This window comes from Cinclus cinclus, chromosome 3, assembly GCF_963662255.1.
Source record: "Cinclus cinclus chromosome 3, bCinCin1.1, whole genome shotgun sequence".
Classification (NCBI taxonomy): domain Eukaryota; kingdom Metazoa; phylum Chordata; class Aves; order Passeriformes; family Cinclidae; genus Cinclus; species Cinclus cinclus.
The window spans coordinates 65,324,702-65,345,810 of record NC_085048.1 but is presented as its reverse complement, the minus strand read 5'-3'; the positions used below and the strand labels follow the sequence as shown (position 1 = coordinate 65,345,810).

The 21,109-nt window shown below is 38.7% G+C and overlaps 1 protein-coding gene across 1 annotated transcript in view; it reads right to left on the bottom strand.

Annotated features, from left to right (window-relative positions):
• Nucleotides 1–20,747, bottom strand: part of LOC134041888 (SAM and SH3 domain-containing protein 1-like) — a 522,564-nt gene extending 501,817 nt beyond the window's left edge. The window contains exon 1 of the mRNA XM_062488930.1: nt 20,292–20,747. Coding sequence (XP_062344914.1) covers nt 20,292–20,747 — 456 coding nt within the window. The remainder of the gene's footprint in view (nt 1–20,291) is intronic.
• Nucleotides 20,748–21,109: the final 362 nt, after the last annotated feature.

Below are 21,109 nucleotides of genomic sequence, written 5' to 3'. Positions count from 1 at the left end.
CTACAGAAAATAAGTGTCAAAAGAAACAGCCAAACTGAAACCCTGACCTACATTCACTTTGGGTAGCTAGCAGGGTAAAAACCTGTAAAATGAGGACTAAAGACCCTGTATTTTGGTAGCAAAAAAAGTACTCAGATCTTTGCAAGAAAGAATTTAATGTGACAATTAATAATTATTGTTAAATAAAAAGGAGAGCTGCAGTGTACATACTAGCAGTCTATTCCGTTTTCGCTTGCTGTTTATCTTACTTCCTTTTCATTAAGGAAATGCCTCTCTTCCTTACATGGAACTGCAGCGACATTTGACAAAGTAATTAACAGAAGGATGATCATGATCAGCTGCCTTTGCCCTGTTACCAAACACAGTCAATACACAGTTCATGACTCCAGCAGATGTTCGTGCTTTACCGACTCACTGGAAACTTAAGGTCTTAGTTTTTCTGTCCTTCCTGTATTACATCAAAAAGAAAATCTAAACAGAGAAACCACTGAATTACTAGCAGCAAGTATTAACCCATCCAAGACAATCTACTATACAAATCAACAAAAAATAAACTGCCCAACAGTATTCTTTCCACAAATACAGAGCTATTATGAAACAGGCAAGCTTGAACTCTCTTGACAAATGGCAGAAAAGCTTGTTTGAGTAAAGGACTCTGTCAGGGTCGTTGGCTACTCATCCATCACTCACTACCCCTCCCACTCAATTCTTGGCTAAAATAATGCCGCTCACAAAACATGAATCTACAGTGCAGAGGACAGAGGGTCATATAGTATAATGAGGCAGAGTCAAACTCTGACTGCAAAGAGGCATTTGTGAATTCCCCCATCACTAATGTCCTCCCTCATCTCTGCCTCTAGTCCACCTCCATATGCCACCCAACTTCACATGACCATGAACTTACTCACATCACAGGATTTATCCAAATCAAAGCTAACCCTTCTCAAAGGATACAAATAGGAGTGTTGGGTGTGCCTGTGCTCAGATAAGATGAAGGTTACAGATATTTAAAATTAACAGCCTAATTAAAAGGTTGGGTTTGGGGTTTTGTTTCTTTAAGTACAACCAGTTTCAACTGCTTATAAAATGAGGGCCTTATTCTAATACAGACTACTTCAGCTAATGCAGTGAAAGCACAGTAGTTAAAATCTGATTTGGCAAAAGGCATCTCTAGTCATGCAAGAATGCAATCTCACTGAGCAGCTATGAGTATGAGGTTACAGGATAAATGTTCCTAGGCCAACTCTTCCTCATCCCAACAATTTCTGGGCTTCAAACACCGGAGTTTTGGCTACACCCTAGACACCCATCTGCGCTTCACAAATATAGCAGAGATCAGCTGCAGAAACTGAGGACAGATACCAGCTAGGGATTCTCAGTTCTTCCAGTGAAGAAGCTGAGAAGGAGAAATTAACAGATAAGGCTTTACAGACTGGAGAGATTCTGCAGGGAGCCTGGGCCATTAGAAATCAGAAGTTCACTCAAAAGGGCAGAAAATAAATGGAACACCTCAGATCCTTAATTTTAGCCAAAAAAAAAATCCAACAATTTCTAGACAAAATAGACTATGGTGAAAAAAATAGTTTTGAGGTGCAATTTTGGTTGGCATCTCTCCTGCCTGATTTTACAAGTACTTAAATCCTTAAGGAGAGGATAAAGATAAAATCTTGCTATTTTCTATTTCCAATGCACCCTCTCTCACGCTATCATAGCCACTACAAAAGGTGTCAGGCTGGAAAGAATCTGACAGAGTGCACACACCTCCAAGCAACCAGTACTAAGGTGATCTCTGCTGTACTTCAAAACCCATTTTCTGATGAATAATCTTAATACAGAAAATTTCTAAAGACCATTCTTAAGAATATTTTATATCAGTGGTATGAATACCACTGTTAATGCAACACACTGACTGAAAGCTTAAGCAGGAATTCCACACAAAACACAAGTGGAAATAAAATTCTGCATTTATTCTTGTAATACTATTGGTCAAAAATAATAAAGGCCCTGCATGAGAGCATGTAGAAACAAACCAGTCATTCAAGTGTTCAGAAATCTCTCTAGTTTAGAGTTTTTCACTCAGCATTCCTAACAGGTATATGACCAGTAACTATAGCAGTGCATTTTACATCGTGACTTGACTGCTAATGAATCTGATCAGTATCTTATCTTAGTTAAAATCCAAGTTTAATAAGAATGGAAAAGTGCTCTCTGTGCTATTGCTCAACAGTGTTCTCAAGAAACATACATTATTATTAAAACACCTTAAAATCAGAGTTGCCAAAGCCCAACACAGAATCACTGAATGGTTGGAAAGGATCTTAAAGACCATCTCATTCCAACCCCACTGACATGGACACGTTTCTAAACCAGGTTTCTCCTAAACCAGGTTGGTCAGAGATCCCCATCTAACCTGCCTGGAAACACTTTCTGGGATTAGCAATCCACCTCTCTGGACAATACGCTGTAGTGCTTCACCACCCTCACTGTAAAGAACTTATTCCTATATCTCATCTTGACCTATGCCTTTCAGTCCAAAGCCATTCCCCCTCATCATGTCACAACATGCTCTTGTAAATAGTCTCTCACCATTTTTCTTGTAGGGTCTGTTCAAATAATACTACTTGAGGGTCCTTGTCTATTCTCCTTGAGTTTTGATGCATGAAGGTACAAAAAAACAAATAATGAAAAATGAGAAAACGGACAGAAAGAGGAAATGTGAGCAAAGCTCCTCTATACACATATTCTATTCAAAAGGCATTCTACAATAATTTGCAAGCAAAATAGATCTTTCCTTTTAAGTGCTAAGAACATCTGTATATTAGCTACCTTTCCAATAACACATATGTACCTAGATATGGATTTGGGATATGATGGGAAGGGGTGAAGAAAAGGACTTGCATTACACGCCAAACAGAAACAAGGCTGGCAGCTAACCTTAAATTCTTAGTCCATAATAGAAACAGAGGAAAAAAAATCCCATTTGTATATGTATGTGACCCTGGCTGTTGTAGTCCATCTAAGTAATTTTAGCTGTAGTTAATTTCCAGCAACAAAAGGAGACACAAAGGGCTACATGTGTATTCTTGAATATACAAGATTATAACTAATATAGAGTCTTCTTAAAATTTACTGTTATCATCTATTAAAGAATAACTAATTTTACAGCTTTCTAATGTATAGCTCTTAAGCTCTAACTCACTGACCATAACTAATAAACAGTGTAATAGTGTATCTGAAGTAAAACCACAGACTGCAATTTTGTTGATTGTAAATCATCATAATTTTAATGCAAAAGCAACAGCAAATCTCTGTAATTACTGGGTGCATTTTGAATCACTTTTATGATTACTGCTCTATACCCATTAAAAATCCAAAACACTGAACTGCACAGGGTATAAAACTAGAATTATGATATACTACAAACTGTAATTGAAATCCATAAATTTCCTTACCAGTGTTCAAAATTATTTTGCTGCCAAGAATTGCAGCCCTGCAAAATTGACTTTGCAAACATTTACTTTGTCTAAGAAAGCAGTAGGGGCAGGGATAGTAGTAGTTGCTTTGAGACATGCAAATAAATTAAAAATGTCAACTATTAGATTTGGCACTCCTGCTTGTTTATGCAATACATGTGGATACCAAACTCGCCAATTAAAAGAAAAAGCCTCTTCTGAGTGCTATAAGCCAAAACTGAAAAGGTCTGCAGTGGTATACAAGCAGTTTGGACCTGTAATTAAAAACTTCAAGACAACTTCTAGCACATGGGGTAACTCACCACCTACAGCACTGTACAAGAATATTCCACAATGTTCTGAAACAGTGTATATCATTTTAAAAAGAAAAAACAAAATCAAACCCAGAAAACAAAAAAAAAGAAAACACCCACATATTACTCAAGCAATCTACTGCATTTCCTCAGTAATAAAAAGAAAATTGGCTTCTAGAAAGGCATGCTTTTTTAGGAGAGGTGGAAAGGAAATCAGGAAAATTAAATACCTCGTAACAGGAAAAGACTTTAATGTTTCTAGAGATATAAAAGTTTATGCTAGCTAGATGTTTGCTAAAATAGTGGATTAAAAATTCTAAAACAAGCCCACATTAAAACTTATATGGGTTTAGCAGGAAAGGGATATCAGAATATTTGTGGATGTGGGCTACTTGAACAAGGAGATACCAGAAGAGCTTTCCTTACTTCAGCTATCAAAACAAAGACATTGAAGAAATACACTGCTCTTAGTGTGCTGTGAGTCTCGGGTACCCCTCAAATGGGGACCGCTGCAATTGATCTCTTCATAGGAGACAGACACACGTTGGCGATTATGCATAGGGCACTGTATTGGGGTTGTTCTTTTCACACAATAACCTACATAAACTTTAAAAGGCCGTCATTATTTATATTTTTTAAAATATGAAAATCAAATCCACACTAATATAGGTCGAAAATAGAGCTTCTATTTAAAAGAAAAAAAACTGAAAAACACTTCTGAGGATCTTGCAGTGCTTCCCTTAGGATGACTGATAGGAATAAGCCGGTTGCCAACTCCAAAAGACTCCTCCGCCCCTACATACTGATGTCATTGTCTGCTTCAACTGGTCACTAAAGTATATTTTAGGGTGCAATAAAAAATTCCGGTGAGTATTTTCCCAAATTAATGACACTGAAAAAAAAAAAAAAAATCAGTAAGAGACAACTTGCAGATCCTTCCTGCAGAATCTCCAGGGATAGAATTTGAAGAGAATAAGGTAAAAACTACACTTTGCCCTTTCTTTTCCTTTCTTCTCCTCACCTTTTCTTTCCCTTCCCTCCCCACCCACCCCTACATCCCCTAACCTCAACACAGTAATCTCTACTCTATCAGACCATACATTCTATTCTATACCATTTGATTATGAGCCAGAGTCATGGTTGAAAAAGTAGTCTTTAATCTGAAAGCCCCTTTACACAGATTTATAACTTCCTCTAAGTGATTTCCTAATTTCCCCAAAGCTCCAGGCTAGGAGCAACTGGAGAATGTTTCCTCTAAAAGCATTATATTGAACTGTTTGTTTTCAGGAATTGTGTGGTAAAAGTGGGTAACAACCATATTACTTAAGAAGGTTTTTGCTATTGAAAAATAAACTGCTGAAAACACCAAACTTCACATAAGTAGATGAATGTGTGGTTCAGCAATTAAGCATAAAAAACCTCCAGTAGGCTGCATCTTACCCCCCTCTCATTAACATCAGTATTTGTGAATTAAAACATACTCAAGTCTATTAGGATGATAATGCAGATAACATTCAAAGACATGCATGGGCTCTCACTGCATTAACCACAAGATTTGCTGATTATGCAAGTCGGGAGCAAGATGCACAGCACTACACAGATGCAGACATGGGGCTTTTTCTCATTCATCCTTTCCATTGCTAAGGCTTGAGGAAACAAGAGTGACATTTTTTGCCTTTTTTTTTGTCTTGCCTGTGTATTTTAATTGTCCAGGGCTTTTCCATTAACTTGATTCCTTTCCACAGCACATCCCTTCCCCTAGTTAAATTACTGTGCAATGTTTCATGATACTGCGCATATGTCGCTTGCAGACTGCTTTTACACAAGCACATTCGGGTAGCACCTACAGGCAAATCCTGCTCAGGCACGACGTGTTTAAAGTGGAGAACAAAGTTGCCCTCAGTTCCCTCTGCCCACCAGAAAACCAGCAGGAGCTCAAATGTAGAGGACACAAGGATCTCTGTCTGACAGACACTGTCACCCATGTAGGGGTCCACAGCTGTGCAGAAGTGCTCACCTATGAGGCAGGGTTTATGATCACAGCATGGGGCAGAAATCGAGACTGCATGCCACAAGATGGGCTGCTGCTCAGCAAGAAAGCATGCACCCTCATCCAAAACTTGTGAAGTGACCTAGAACAGTGACTTTTTCATTAAGGAAGATAACAGAAGTTGGTAACACATGCATTGTTAGAACAAGATTTTATTCTTTACAGGGAATATTTATTGATCCTCCCAGATAACAATGCTTGTTTCATTAATCAAAGTGACAAGATGCTTAACAGTCAACCTAGACTTGTCTAGAATTGATTATGTCAAATCAACCTAATTTCTTTGTATACCAGACAAGTTGCCACCAAAAAAGCAAATAAGTGGAGCCCAGAAACCTTAATTTCATTACATCTCTTGATGCTGTTGCACAAGACATTTGGGTTAGTAAACTAGAGAAGCACAGCATAAATCAAAATAACAAATGAATAAAAAAAATGAAGAAAAAAGTATTTTTACATACAAAAGCTTAAAAAGAGGGATCAAGACAAGTTTTGCAGGGGGCTATCCTCGTTACAGCAATAATCACTGGTTTTAGCAGAGAAACATTTTTTTAATATCAGTAGGCCATATTCAACTGGATGGAGCATTAGCATACAGAAGAACAGGCTTAGACTTCCAAATGCTCTAACACTGGAGGGACAGCATGGTAAATACAGGAATGTTACTCTTCAGGGACAACAGCAAGAATGCACAACTGACCACAAAGCATTGTATACACCAATAATGCACAATAAATGGCTGGCTCTGCTACCCAAGGTCTCAGAACCACTTGTGGATCCAAGGCATGAATCCATATTATCACACCATTACAAAAGGATGACAGCCATATGAGGGCAACCAAACCAAATTATCTACTGCAAAGGGTTATGCCCAACACCAGCAAGGCCCCAGTGGAACTCAACGGCCAGAGCCCTTCAGTGCAACAAGGCAGGAGACCAACTTCAAAGAACAAGACTTGGCCTAGCAAGTATAACCTAAAAGAAGGATTAATGAACCATCTTTATTAGTTAAGCAGACACCTTTAGGTAGAACTTAGTGACATCCTTGGGCAGCTTAAGCTTGTCACCAGAGGACAAGACAAAAGCCTTTATTCTCCATGATGATGGCAGATGCGGCAAGAAGTAATAAGCTAAAACTGTTGCACAGATGATTTAGGAAAAGGTTCTAACAGCAAAGACAGCTTAGTGCTGTCAAAGCAAGACAGCCAAGACTAAGATCACCAGTAACGTGACCTTTGTAAAAAGTTATACAACTGCTTGTCAATCACCAGTGTCAAAGACCAGCTTGCAACTGAGGAAAAAAATACTTACCAGTATGTCACCTCTACTCCAAGATATTGGACAGTATTTCAGTAAAAAAAAAAAAAAAAAAAAAAAAAAAACAACAAAACTACTAAGGGTTAATGCTACCAATTTTCCAAACAGCAGCAGGACATGCAACTCCCTGTGTGGATCTGATGTCACACAAACAGAATTATTTTTACAACTTGGGCAGCATCCACTTGGTCAAATCTTAGATACACTGAAAGGGAACACATAGAAAATGGCAGAACCGTTTTCACTCCTTTTTCTGGTATTTAGAAATAAACATTTCCATGTAGTCCTACCACTTATTTGTGCAAAGGAAAAAAGAAGCTTATATAAAACTGCAAGAAACATTCTTCAGCTGCAAGCTGTCTAAACAACACCCAGAGCTGTGATTTAAACATGAACCCTGAAAAAAAACGCTTTTCTTTTCCCATTTTTTCTTGTATTTAAAAGACACTGACAGTATTTGGAAAGCCGGGGTTTAAGTAATCTTTATACATAGTTTTGGGGCTATAGAAAGAAAACATCCTTAGAGTGTCACTAGCATACCCTTTCAGCCCTTTTTTTCCCCCTAGGCTGATGGTGTACATGAGCAAAATCAATGGGCTAACAGGTCTAAAAAATGTGTGTATTTATCAGAAAAGGGAGCAGAAACTAAAGATTCTGAAGAAAAAGCAAGGGAGCACATGGGCAAACAGCCAAGGGCTCCTCTGAACACATAACTTCAAACGAAAAAAGAACAGGAAATTAGTTACAATGTCTGTAAAATTTCCACCTTTAGGATTGACCAGACACAAAAGCAAACCAATCCACCCATCTCCAAACCAATCCGACCCCTTCAAAGTCAGAATGATCTGGTCCTTGAGGCATACAGTTCTAAAAGAGCATGGTACAAACTCCCAGTGTAAAAAACTTTTTTTCCTCAATCTGGCTTTCTAGACATTTCCTTACTATAGCTAATACAACCTTTCCAAGTTTTGCTCCTCCCTGGCAATTTAAGTCTAGTAAGGCACCAATAATTAAAACACAGGATTACTCTTCCTGTATGAAGAGTATGATATGTTAAAAATCTTTTTGAAAGGGATATATAGCATCAGTGGGTAATTAAAACACAGTTATGCATTTATTCCACTTCTTGACTTCTCAATATTTTTAATCTACCAAAAAAATCTCATTATTACTGACTACATTTTCTCTTCCCCAACTTCCAGCTGAAAAATGGAAAACCATCCGGAATTTCACCAGACTGTTTGACAGGCTATAACTTACAAGCCTCCAAACTGAAGAAAGGGGTGGGTGGACAGGGGGGAGGTGGGTGAGAGAGAAAGAAGCAAACAAGGAAAGAAAAAAAGAAAAAAAAATAAGAGACAAAAAAGGTACAGATTTATTTAATAGCATTTGGCTGACAACATTAAGTCGGGTGAAAGGGCACCCAAAACCTCAGCGGCTCATTCCAAGGAGAAGGGACTTTACCAGCTCATGAAAATAGCAGCTAATAAAAATATATTTTAAAAACCATTTAAATCTAGGCAATATTTCAACCAGAAACCGTAATGGTTACATTTTTTATTCAGTACTTGGAAGGCACAGTTGTAGCTCCTTGGCAAAATCCTCAGTCCATTCCCAACAAAATCAACAGCAAAATTTCCACCAACTCCCATGATTAGAGTAATGACCACAGCCTAAAATCTTGACAGCATCTACTGTAAATATGATTTTAATTTGAAAACTCTACTATAGGAAAGACAACTGATAACATTTAAAAAGCAGAACTTTCCTCTTCTATCAAAGAGCTATTTACCCAGCAACATACAATTACATATTCTGTAGGTCTCACCTTCAAGCAGCTAATGAGCAGACCACAAGAAAGTATTGCAAGACAAAAATTCAATTTTGTAGTCTGTTCAGGTTTTTATTTTAGGGGTTTTAGTAATGCTTTTAAATATTCATACATGCCCCCAAAGCCATGTAATATTAAAGCCATAAATATTTCTCTGTTAGCTTATTACTGACCATGAGATAAACATAACCACTAATAGATAATTACTAATCAGGTAACTATCTGAAAGAGTCTAGAATTTTATTATTTTTTGTAAATGAAACACTTAGCAAGACAAACACATACTAAAATAAATAAAGACATCAAAAGGAAAAGGAAGAACTAAAAAAAAAGAAAAGAAGAAAAGAAAAAGAAAAAAAGCCAAAACTGTAACCACCCAAGAGCACATAAGTTCCAGGAGGGGGCCCTTGCTATAAAATAGCAAGGTGCTAGTGATAAAAGTAGCAAGGTGCTAGTGATAATACTCAAGTCATTCTAAAAGTAATTTTTAGGATGCCAACTCTAAAAGCTTACTGCAGAATTTATTTATTTATTACCATGATTTGAAGGCAAACCAATGCTAGCACTTAGCTAGAAATAACACATCTTGAAAACTTGCAATTAGACAGCTACAAACTGAAAATCATCAAGCACATGAAGCATATATAAATACTGCACAAACTACCAGGAAAAACAACAAAAAAGGAAGACTTTAAAAGCAGAATATGCTAAGTAAATGTATCACATTGTTTTTGTCTAGTTTCATGGCAAATTCAAATAAGATAAAGACATTTTTCCATGGTAAACACGACAAGAGATACAATGAGAAGAAAAGAAAAATAAGTCCTTGAAATTCTTTCCCTACCTTCACCTTGAATTTAATTCATATTCATTGCAAGTACAAAGCTGGTATTTATTATTGAGAAGATGATACTCATTTCCTCATCCCCACAGAAAGAAATATGCTCAGCACAAAGGAATTTCTGCCTTATTTTCCAAAATTAGATCAATAATATTAACTATTACATCAATTTCAGCCACTGAGAGGTCTATAAAACAAGTTGTATAAAACTTAGACAAAACCATACTTCTTTCAAACCCATCACACACATATAGAACAAGGATATACTGCAATAGCTTATTTCCTGATAGACTCCATAGGAATTGACTTAATTAATCCAGTGGTTACATAAGCAGTTATTTTAATACACGTAAGTTAATATAAATCCTTTTATAAGTGTGCTTCCAGCTCTATAATTAATAATTCCTTAGGGGAATACCTCAGTCCTTTAAAACTCCTTATAGAGGTGAATTAATAGCCACTACTGAAGGCTCATAGGAAAGCCACCCAATTTCATAAATGATGCAACGGTTTATAAAGAGCACAACACTCAAACTAGTACATACTTCACATGCACTTTTGCTGTAACACCGATATTAGGCCACCTCTTATTATGATACACTCTGCTTTCAATAACATGCATAAAACTTACCTACAATTACATTCGCTGCAAGCAAAGCTGCCTTAAAAAAACACCCCCACCTAGCTCAAGGTTACGCAGTGCTACTCATATTTATAGAGGTAAATGAGCACTGAGGCCACCAGCCTGGAAGCACTCAGGAGTAAGCCTGGCTCAGCTGATTTCCATTGCTGCCTGATAGCAAATAAGCTCCCTTCCTTTCACTTGACAGCACATGCATGTCTTTCTATCAAAGAGAACAAAAAAATTTTCCTGGGGAACTATTGCATCAAACACTATTTCCCAAAACACTACTGAAAAGAGAATTTTTCAACACAGCTTCAAACCAGGAGATTTTAGACTACAAGCCAGAGAAATACTGAAGAATTTTGCTTTAACCTTTGCTAGGGATGCAAGTATTAGCTCTTGAAGAGATATAAAATGAGTGACTGTGAGTTGGTTTTGTTTGGGTTTTTTTGGTCATTACTGGCAATGACACATACACATTTTATTACTTCTAATCTAATTTGGTCTATGAAGTATGTCCCTACTGTGTGCAATTTTTGGAGCTGGACAGAAACCAGCTAGTGGTATTCTTGTCAAACTTCCTCTTGCTCCATCCTACCTCACAAACTACAGAGCATTATTTTTAACACTGTGCAAATACTAAGTGTATGTGAAAATTCTCTCTCTGAAACACCCTCTTGGCAAAACCTTATTTAGAAGTTATCATAGGAAAGTCCAGTAAGTTTTCTTCACATGAAAACAGCAGGTTAAATCAAAATTGCTCTTCTTTTAGTCCCATTTCATTATGCTCTGTTTTCTCATATTTTAAGTGTTAATACCTTAAAAGGAAAAAATCTTCTTGGTTAGCAATTTCAATTTCCACCATTAGTTTCTACAGATTAGTGTTTTAAAATGAGATTCCCATCTGATCTTTGGTATGATGTGAAGAAGAATGCAGACTGAGGCTGAAATATTTACCCTTATATTTAGGTTGAAATTTTTAGCTTAGGAACTAGTGCATGAAGTTCTATGATAGTCTTGATTCTTCATTCTGGTAGTTTTCATTCCCTAACTTCAGAAAACCCTCTGCTAAACTAATAGCTGGATATTTAGGGGGAAACCTTAACTATGAAGTAAACAAGTGATCAGAGATGCATTTGTACAAAAATTCTTAAAGCAGTACGATACAAGCAGTTATAAGTAGAAAAGGTTTAAATAAAATCCCAAGAAAATCATTTTGGCAAACAAAAAACAACTGAACAATAATTCAGAGATGCTGCAATTAGAAGCAATTATTATGACCATATTATTAGAAATAGAAAATTATACAAAAAGAGAAGCCTTTCAAAATTTTGCATTGAAGGCATTTTGCGTTGAGGTTACAACTTATTTTTTTAATAATACATTGAGTCCTGCTTCAAAAAGATGAAATCACTCCCATACAGCAGTTCAAAAGCTATTATACATCCTCCTTTTCCTAGATCAATCCCTTCTTTCTGCCACAAAACTGGGGCTCGAGGGACTTTGGATGACTGCTGCTTGTGGCAGTTTTAAGACTGAAATATTTAACGTCAAAGTTTAGAGCTTTCATTTTATGAGAACAATCTGGGTTCAGCCACCTGTGTAAGTCAGTGGGAAGGCAACTGGGGACACTGAGCAGAGAATGGGCAAAGTGATTGCCCCACTCTCCTGAGTGGGACAGAAAGTTTCTCTTCTCATTAGAACATAAGGGAGGAGAGAGAAGGATCCAAATAGCAGCCTGAGACACTGGGGAGCAGGAGAGATGTTATGAAACTCACATAGAATATAGATTAGGAGGAAAAAAAAAAAAAGTTGGGAAGACCAAAGGCAAAACATGTATATTCTTGTGTGGGAAAGAGATTGCTTTCAGGGAAGAAGATAGTGTATCTTGAGGCAGACTTTGGGGAGATGCGTTAGGAGAAGTCAGGGAATGGGTAGCTCTGGGGTACACAGAAGGCTCTGGGACAGCAGGGCTGGGAAATGTGGAGTCCAAAGGACAGGAGCTTGCTAGTGCAGAGGTTCCACTTCCAACTGACTTCTCTATCCCCAAAGTAAGGGTGCTGATGCAAAAATGGCACATACTCCTAGTTTTGTCTGGAGGCTGTTTTGTTTTTTTCCTCAATGGAATATTAACTTACTAAGCTTTTGGTTTATACTGGCTTTTGGCCTTCTTCACAGTATGAATAGCCTAGTTCCAGATCTCACTCATGGAAGTTCTCAATGCCTTTTTCTCCTAATAAAAATATTTCCTTCTGTGCATGTGAAAGCATGGCCAAGTGGCCACTTAATTAACTCTGGGAGAAAAAAAACAGCACAAGCTTTCCTTAGCCCCCGACTGAAAGGCGAGGGTTTTTTTCCCTGCCTTTTAGCTCTTTTCTTAACCAGGCCTAGTTTACTGTGTACTTTTTGAGGCAGAGACATCAGAACCAGACTTAATTTCCCCAAAAGATTGACATCATTTGCAGTGATGCAAGCAACATGCCTGCATCAGGGTGTATTTCCTCAAAACCAATGCAATTATTCTGGGAAAAATGCCAGATGTGTAGAAGCCATACATTTGTACCTGCCCATAAGTTTTATTTGCCATATATTTTGCTATTTCTCCCTTATTTTAAGTTGCTGAGAGGACAGCTGTAAACAATTATGCTAACTCCAACCAATACTCATTAGAGGAGATTTCAGAGAATATTTACCAAACATTTATTCTAGAATAATGATTTAAAGATTTATGTTCAAAAGTCTGCCTCACTATTCTTTGAGTTATTAATGGGGATACTTTAAGCTCTGAAAAGTTCTGATTTTTTTTTTCATGCTACTGTTGTACTTACTGTTCTAAACACATGCAATCCTGTTCTTGTCCACCACGACAATTACAGCCTGTAAGGGTATGCTTGTTAGCTGATTTAAATTTGAACACCTCACTCAAAAAGCAGCATCAAATGAAATCCCTGGCAAAACCCCCACTGACTTCACTGGGAGTGAGACCAAGTGGAAGAACAGGGCTCCCGAGAGGCATGAATCACTGTCATTCCCATCCTGCTGAGGTTGTGAGAATGAAGATGAGATACTATTTGAAAGCCCTTCTACTTGTGTTTCACGTGACACACCACTTTTTTGTTTTGCAAAATCATTAGAAAAGTTTTTTTTACTATCTGCAAGTAACAAACTGAAGAGGCTGGATGAGTCACTGGAGACAGCTTTGGGTTGGCTTGGCTCGCAGACTGCCAGTGTCATGAAAGGTTCACCCGATTCTCCCCTTCCTGCTGCACAGCCATTCCCAAAATAACAGGGCAGTGCTAAACATAGCCATGTCGTGCTCTTTTAATAAAAGACAATTCCTGCAGGGTGCACAAGCCACCACATTTGTCAAGATAAGCACATCAATGTAAGATGTCATATTAGCCTAGACAAAGAGATTGAATAGATAGCTTTGTCAAACACCAAGCAGAGGGGCTCATTCAAACTGACAAAGCAAGAAATTCAAACACTGAACCTACATTCTAGTATTAACACATTCCAACCTCTTCTGCTGTAGAAGCATCTCAAACCACTAAGCAAGTTCCTGTAAGTAATATAATAAAAAATTTGTTCCTAATCTACAATAATAGCATTCCTGTCAATTCAAACCACTCTGCTGCACTTTTCAAAAACTCTGTAATGGCTGTTAGTATGTTTCAAGTTATATATGGATCTATACACCTCAGTGGATAGGGAGCCTCTAGAATTACATTTGCACACAGTGTGTAACTAACACAAAGAATTAACAAGCATAACTAATTGCCATGCAGTCAGGCCACCAGTTATTCCTTGATCACTTTTCTGCTACTTTTACTGTTTACTGTTACATAGGGAAGTTTACTCTAAATCATAAGACAATAGACAAAAGACACTGCTGCAGCAGGTCCCTGTGCCTCATCTGTCTACAATCTGTCATGACTTTAAACAAATCCTTAAATTCCATGTCAGAAATTAGGGTCACAGCTGCCCTATATATTATGGAACATGTGAGATATTCATATTGGTCATAAGCAAAGCTAGAAACGTGGCTCACAAGATTGCTTCTTTGGTGAGAAATTATCTTGGCTTTTTTGTATTCCACACGCATATTTGAGTGTATGGGCTTCATCATCCTACATATGGCAAAGACAGAAGCTCTGGAGTTGGAGTTATCAAGACAAATATTTTCCTTAAAAGGTATTTACTTTTCAGAACAACTTATGATCACCAAACTTACTTAAAACAGGACAGGTTATCAGTGTTTGAGTGAAACTGGTAGACAGACTTTTGTCACACTGCTGGTGGTGTCCCTGTTGAGGTGCAGTATTTACATAAAACCCCACAGGTGGGAAAAATCAGTTCAGCTTTGCACTGTAGAGCTCTGACTGAATCAAGTCCTTTGGGGGAAGCAAAAAGCCCTCAAGGAACTACCAGAGGCTAGGCATGTCTCTTTTGCCAGGGCATTTTAAGTTTAGCTTTTCTTTCAAATTTAGAGCTTTGTGGAGGACACAGGAAGGATGCCCCTTGCAGGGCAGCTGGTCAGTCCCACACAGCTCCTCCACCAGCCCACACCACGATCAGAGCTCAGAAATTATTCTTAACAAAACCGTGGAAAGAGGGCAAGAAAGCTGTGGAGTTGCTACTGTCCTCTCTCAGGACTCCACCTGCAATGTACCCCAATGACATCTTCCCTCCCCTCTAAATTGAAAAATAATGAAACCCATGAAGGATTGCATTCAACATTTCTAGAGGAGACTGAATACACTTTAAAATATTCAGGGACAATTCAAATGCAAATACACTATGGTACTGTATTGTTCATATTCTGCAACATTTTGCTTTAATGGGCCGATGGGAAGAAGATATTTTCCAGTTTGTTTTTAGCGAGTTTAATAAACCGGGACTTTGAAACAGATGCCAAATATATGAGGTGCTATGTTTTCTTGAAAAGACAACAGAGTTGTGAAGTCAAAGGCAAATTCAGTGGTATCTTATATAAAATACCTTTTCACTTCCTGAACATTGCCTGTAGCTTTGCTAATTTATTGCCATGAAAATATTGTTACTACTTAATGCACTAGTACTTCTGTCAATAGGCAGCTTTCCCCAAGGCATATTTGAGAACGCTCTGCTAATCAGAGTTGATGCAGTTATTCTAAAGCAGCCAGGTCTTTAGAAAAAGGTTCATGTTTAATTCCAGTAGAGGTAAGTGTTGCCATTTCTTCAAAGCACAATATTTTTAATTTGCTGAATTCACTTCTGTAGATATCTAAAGTGCTGATTACATTATCCAGCCCCACCTTGAACCAGTGTATTTCAAAGTAATATTACTGGCATCCTTACTTCTTAACACTTAAATTATGTGAAATATTCCTCATTTTGTAGTAGCAACGATTAAACAAAAACATAATCAGAACCACAAATCTGTGCTATATTATCAGCACATAACTTAAAAGGAATGTGTTTGGGTGTTTAAACAGATACTCACTTGGATCTGACATTTTACTCTTCTACATCTGCTTGAACTCTTGAGATTATGATCTCATGCATCTGAATTTTTAGTGTCTGTTTTCCAAGCATGCTGATAATCATGAAGAGCACAGTGAGTGACAATGAAATCACGTACGTGTACATATGTCACACTACAGTTTTATTCTCTCTAATAAATATTGAAATCTCCATGACTATAGCTTTACCGAGGCTAAGCAAATAATCTTAATTGGTGTGGGAGATTTAATGCATGTATGTTTTTAATGTACTTGTAATTCTCTGCAGATGAAAAATGGAATAAAGTTATTCAAGAAACAGGTCAGGCCATTTATTTCAATTACAAATAATAATGACTTTCCAGTAAACTATTAAATGTCTCTCATTCTGTATTCAAGATAAATAGAGTACTAAATTTCTCTTGGCATGTTTCACAACAAGGTACCCTACTTGTCTTTATATTGACAAAATTGAATGCTCCTCTGGTCTCTCTTCCACAGTTTGGTTTAGTGACTTTACTCCTGCTCAAACCCAGCATGGACATTACCCATTTTAGAAAAATCCCACCAAAGAAGTGTTTTTGTGTGAAGTTAATGGCTACACTTGTCATAGCCAGCTGGTTCACGTCAGTGCTAAGTTTTCCTTCATTCATCTACACTGTAATGCAGAGGGTCTGCTCATTTTGGTTTCCTTCTGCCATTAATTTATTCCCCAAAACTTCTATAGGGCAAAAGACTGTTAAAAGTCTTTCTACACAGGGCACACATCATTCACTTCCTAACTAATTCAGAATTATAACCATCAAAGATAATTTTTTGAAAAGCAAGATGTTTTAATTGACCATGTGCTCTTGTCTGAAGGGCATTAACTCCCATCACCTCCACAAGAAGTTTCTTAGACATGTGGGACTCCAAAGGCTACCAGCCAGCAATAGCAAGTATGGTAAATAAACTAAAACATAAGGCTTTGAGTGCTATGGAGCATTACCAACATGGAACAAAATCTGACTCCTGTAGAGTTCTCCTCCGTTACAGTTACATTCCTTGGTTTACCTGAAATACACATAGAATACAATACAAGGAGGTGAGGCCTCATTCAGTTTCTCCATGGAAATAATCAAGATGGCTTATGATAATTCTCTGTGTCTGAAGTCACCCACACACATGGTTTCAATTCCAAGTCTGTACTTCTTTTAAGGGTTTTATATTAAGCTCTGCTAAGTAGCTGTTGGCCATCTCTGCTGGCTGTACTCAAAGTTAAACTGAAATTCACCATAGCAATAGACTTGTATTCTGCCCACTGTTTTTCCACCTTTCACCTGAAACTACAGCAAAAAAGAAAGACACCAAAAGGATGCTTTTAACATCTCCACATCCAATATTAATTTTTGATCTCTTGACACATTTACAGTTCAGCCAGCTAGCAAAAGGCTCTGAAGAAGCCACAGGAGCAACACTTCCAGTTCTCTGGAATGTTTTAAAATAAAACACCAAATCTTGCTTGAGAACCTTATAACTGAATCCAAGAAGTACTCTTCAGGAAAGATGAAATGCATATATACATATGTACACATACACACACCAGCAGGATCCTTCTCTCATAGATAATAATTTCTGTGTATAAATATTAAGAAGATGGCATTCTCCATGTAAGCCATGGAAGTGGAAGGCTAGTATGCAGCTCAGCATAACCAGAAATGCAAATAGATATTGAATAGGTCAGTGGGCTAGTGCCTCACTCCAGAATGTCCACATGACAAGGATGAGTGGTAAACGTATACAATAAAATGACATAAACTTCAAGTTGCTTCTTTAATCCTGTATGCTGCAGAAAATACATTCAGTTTCTTTTGACATGCAGAAGCCTGTATGCTGTATATTCTGTATTAAAACTCTAATGCTTAAATTATACCCATAATTTTCTACAGTTTGACTTTGTTGATTTTTTAGGTTTTGTTGGAGTTGTTTTTTTTTTTTTTTAAGAGACACTGCTATAATATGGCTCTTTCCCAGATGCAAAAACACAGTATTTAATCTTTCTTGCTATAAACAACATCCAATGAATAATGTACAGTGACGTGATCTTTCACTATTCACTTTAAGTCATTCTGGAGATAGATTGCTACGGTGGGTGGTATTCAGAATAATGCATGTTGAGCAACACACACTCAAATCTTGCCAGCTTTATGGTTTCTTACAACATGCTACAATGTGAAATGATTCACGCTGAGAAGAGAGAATTTTTTTTTCTGTAGAAGATAACATTATATGCATTTATTATCCAAAATAAATAAATTGACAGCCTGAAATAAAACTAGGAAAGTAAACTTGGTTTCTCTCTGTATTTCAGAATATTATGCTTAGATTTAAAACAATTAAAACTGAGCGATGTTTTCTGTGTAAGGCAAGCTTGTCCTGACAGTTAATCCGCATTATTATCAGACCCATCAAATTAAAATAAAGTCAGCAAAAGAAGAAATCAATGCCAAGGATTTGAACTGCCTTGATGTCATATCCTGGCATCTTACAAATTTTACAATTTCTGTGGAAGAGTATGACAGAATCATTTAAGCTGGAAAAGACCTTTAAGACCACTGAGACCATCCGTTACTCAGGACTGCCAAGTCTGCCACTAAACCACGTTCCAAAGTTCTACTTCTACACAAAATACCACAGAGAGAAGGCAGAGGATCCACTTGGAAAGACTGAATTGGTAATGGTAACTAAGAACACACACAAAGTCAAAAAGAAGTGAAACATAGGTGTGGAGGTGGTAATGTGGTGCAGCTACACTGACAAGCCAGAACTTCCATGGAATTTCTTTTATATCAGACATGTAATGGTAATTTCAGTGCAATGATGTGTTCCTCTCAATTGGGGGGGGGGGGGGAGGGGGGGGGAAAGGAAGAAATCTCCCAAAAATGGTAAGCAACTTTTGGAAGATGCCGTACTTAGACTATATTTTCATGAATGTTAAATTTGACATCATGTCTCTTACCATGTTATCAGACAGAAGTTCAGGAAAAGGGAACAAATAAATATCCCAAACTAGACAACTGTGCTGTATTTGAGAAGAGACTATAGGCCCCTGTCACTGAGATATTAAAAGAATGGAAAACTGGAATTCGCTTGGAAAACTGGAATTCGCATTTTTATTATCTGCACCTTTGCCATGTTATCCAAGTTGAATTTTACCCATTATCCTCACACCCACATCCCTGACAACTGATAATACATTCTCAATTTTAATTCCTCACATTTCTGTAAATGTAGACTTGCAGCCTTCCCCATCACCTTGCTTCCATACATTCATAAGTATTTCAGAGGGGGAAAAGTACCTACAAGTTGAAGGTCATCATCAACAGCTCAGTCTTTCTGAAAAATGAGACTTCAAATCATTGAAGAAAATACAGGCAACTTAGGTCAACAAACTACTCTGAAGCACTTCACACTGAACTCTGAACCCCCCATGCATTATAATACCTTTTTTTTTTTGCACAAATAATTTTCTTCTCCATGGTACTACTCATTTTATTCTATTCCTTTACTTATTCTGCCTATTACATTTTCAGTAGGAAACCTACCAAAATTTCAGACAGAACAGTTTCAAACTTTCAAAACTGATAAATCTTAAATTGTAACCTTTTCAAAAGATAAGAATTAGGTAAACATTGAGGTTTCATCAGACTGGAACAGACTCTTCTGAGATGTTCCCTTTCCTGGTCACTCAGCAGACTGCGCATCCTGGAGGTTGACTGACCTGTGCTGGAGCAGCTGATGAATAGTTATGACATTCACCGGTCACTACCATCTTCCAGGAAATAAATCCAGGAAACAGTTGGATTCAGCTGCTGGAGTTCTTCCTCCAGCCAGATGACAGCTTGCTTCAGGAGTAATTTCACCAACAGAAACTGACATTAAAACAGGACTACTAGCAAAACGCGAGAGAAGCCATTTCTTGTCAACACAACGGAAAAGTTTCACAGAAAAGATGAACAAATGCCCAAACCATTAAGACCATCTTGTCCATTTCCACTATCCCAGCTCAAATTAAACTGGACTAAAAGAAATAGTTAATGAAAAAAAAAGGGAAGCAAAACCAAAACACAGCACCATGCCATACTACCAATGCCAAAAGTGCTGGTGGATCTGACCTGTGTTGGCCCCACTACTCTCCACACTTTGCTGGTGCTCAGTCCCTACCATACTCCCCTCCAAAATGCCACCGGCTCAACTGGAGAAACTCGGCACCAGTACGTGGCAGAGGCGGGTCCAGGCCCTGCTGAACCCCGCATCTCCAGCCCGGGCGCCCCGCTACTCCTCCGCACCCGACAGCCACGGCTCCTCCTGGGGTGGCGGCCAGCGGGAACCCTCTTACCTTGTTGGAGTAGGGCGGTTTGCTCAGGTTGATGCCATCGCGGATGAGCTTGTCCCGGATCATGATCTTCAGCTTCAACCTGGGGTACGCGACCAGCCCCCCGGCACCGGCCGCCCCCCGCCGCCCACCGGGCCGGGCCCTGGGGGCCGCCCCCCTCCGGGGCTCCTCCGGCCCCCCCGCCCGGCGGGGACAGCGCCCGGCGGGGCCGGGGGGCGGCGGCGGCGGCTCCAGGGTGAAGTAGAGCCCCGCCGCGCTCTCGTCCGCCTCCTTCAGCCGCCGCACGGCTTCGTGGATTCGGCGCCGGTGGTGGGGCACGGCCACGCCGATGGCATCCAGGTCCGGGTCGCCGATCTGCTTGCAGACCTCCAAGTCGTCGTAGCCATTATCGACGAAGGACTCCGCGTACTGGGGGAGCTGCAGGGTCTTCAGCCACTCGTAGACTATGTTGGTGCACATGCTGGCTCCAAAATAATAACGATTGCAACTTTCAGCACTGAAGCCAGCCTCCCCCTTTCCACTTTTCGCCAAAGGAAATAAAGCCACAAAAACTGCGATGCAAGTAAGAGGTCTCAAAATCAAGGTCAAGAAAACATCCACCAGGAAAAGGGAAAAAAAAATCCTTAAAGCAGATCAGTAGGGCACCGCAAACACTGCTTATTCCTCCTCTTGTACCAAGTACAGCCGCTTTCTGCCACCAGAGAAAGGAGTCTCGGACACCAGAGAAGCAAAATATAAGGGTGCATCCCCTAAAATCCCAGGTCGCTGCTGCACAACATCCACCCACTTTCTCTGGAAGTAATTCGCAGTCGCTGTCTCTT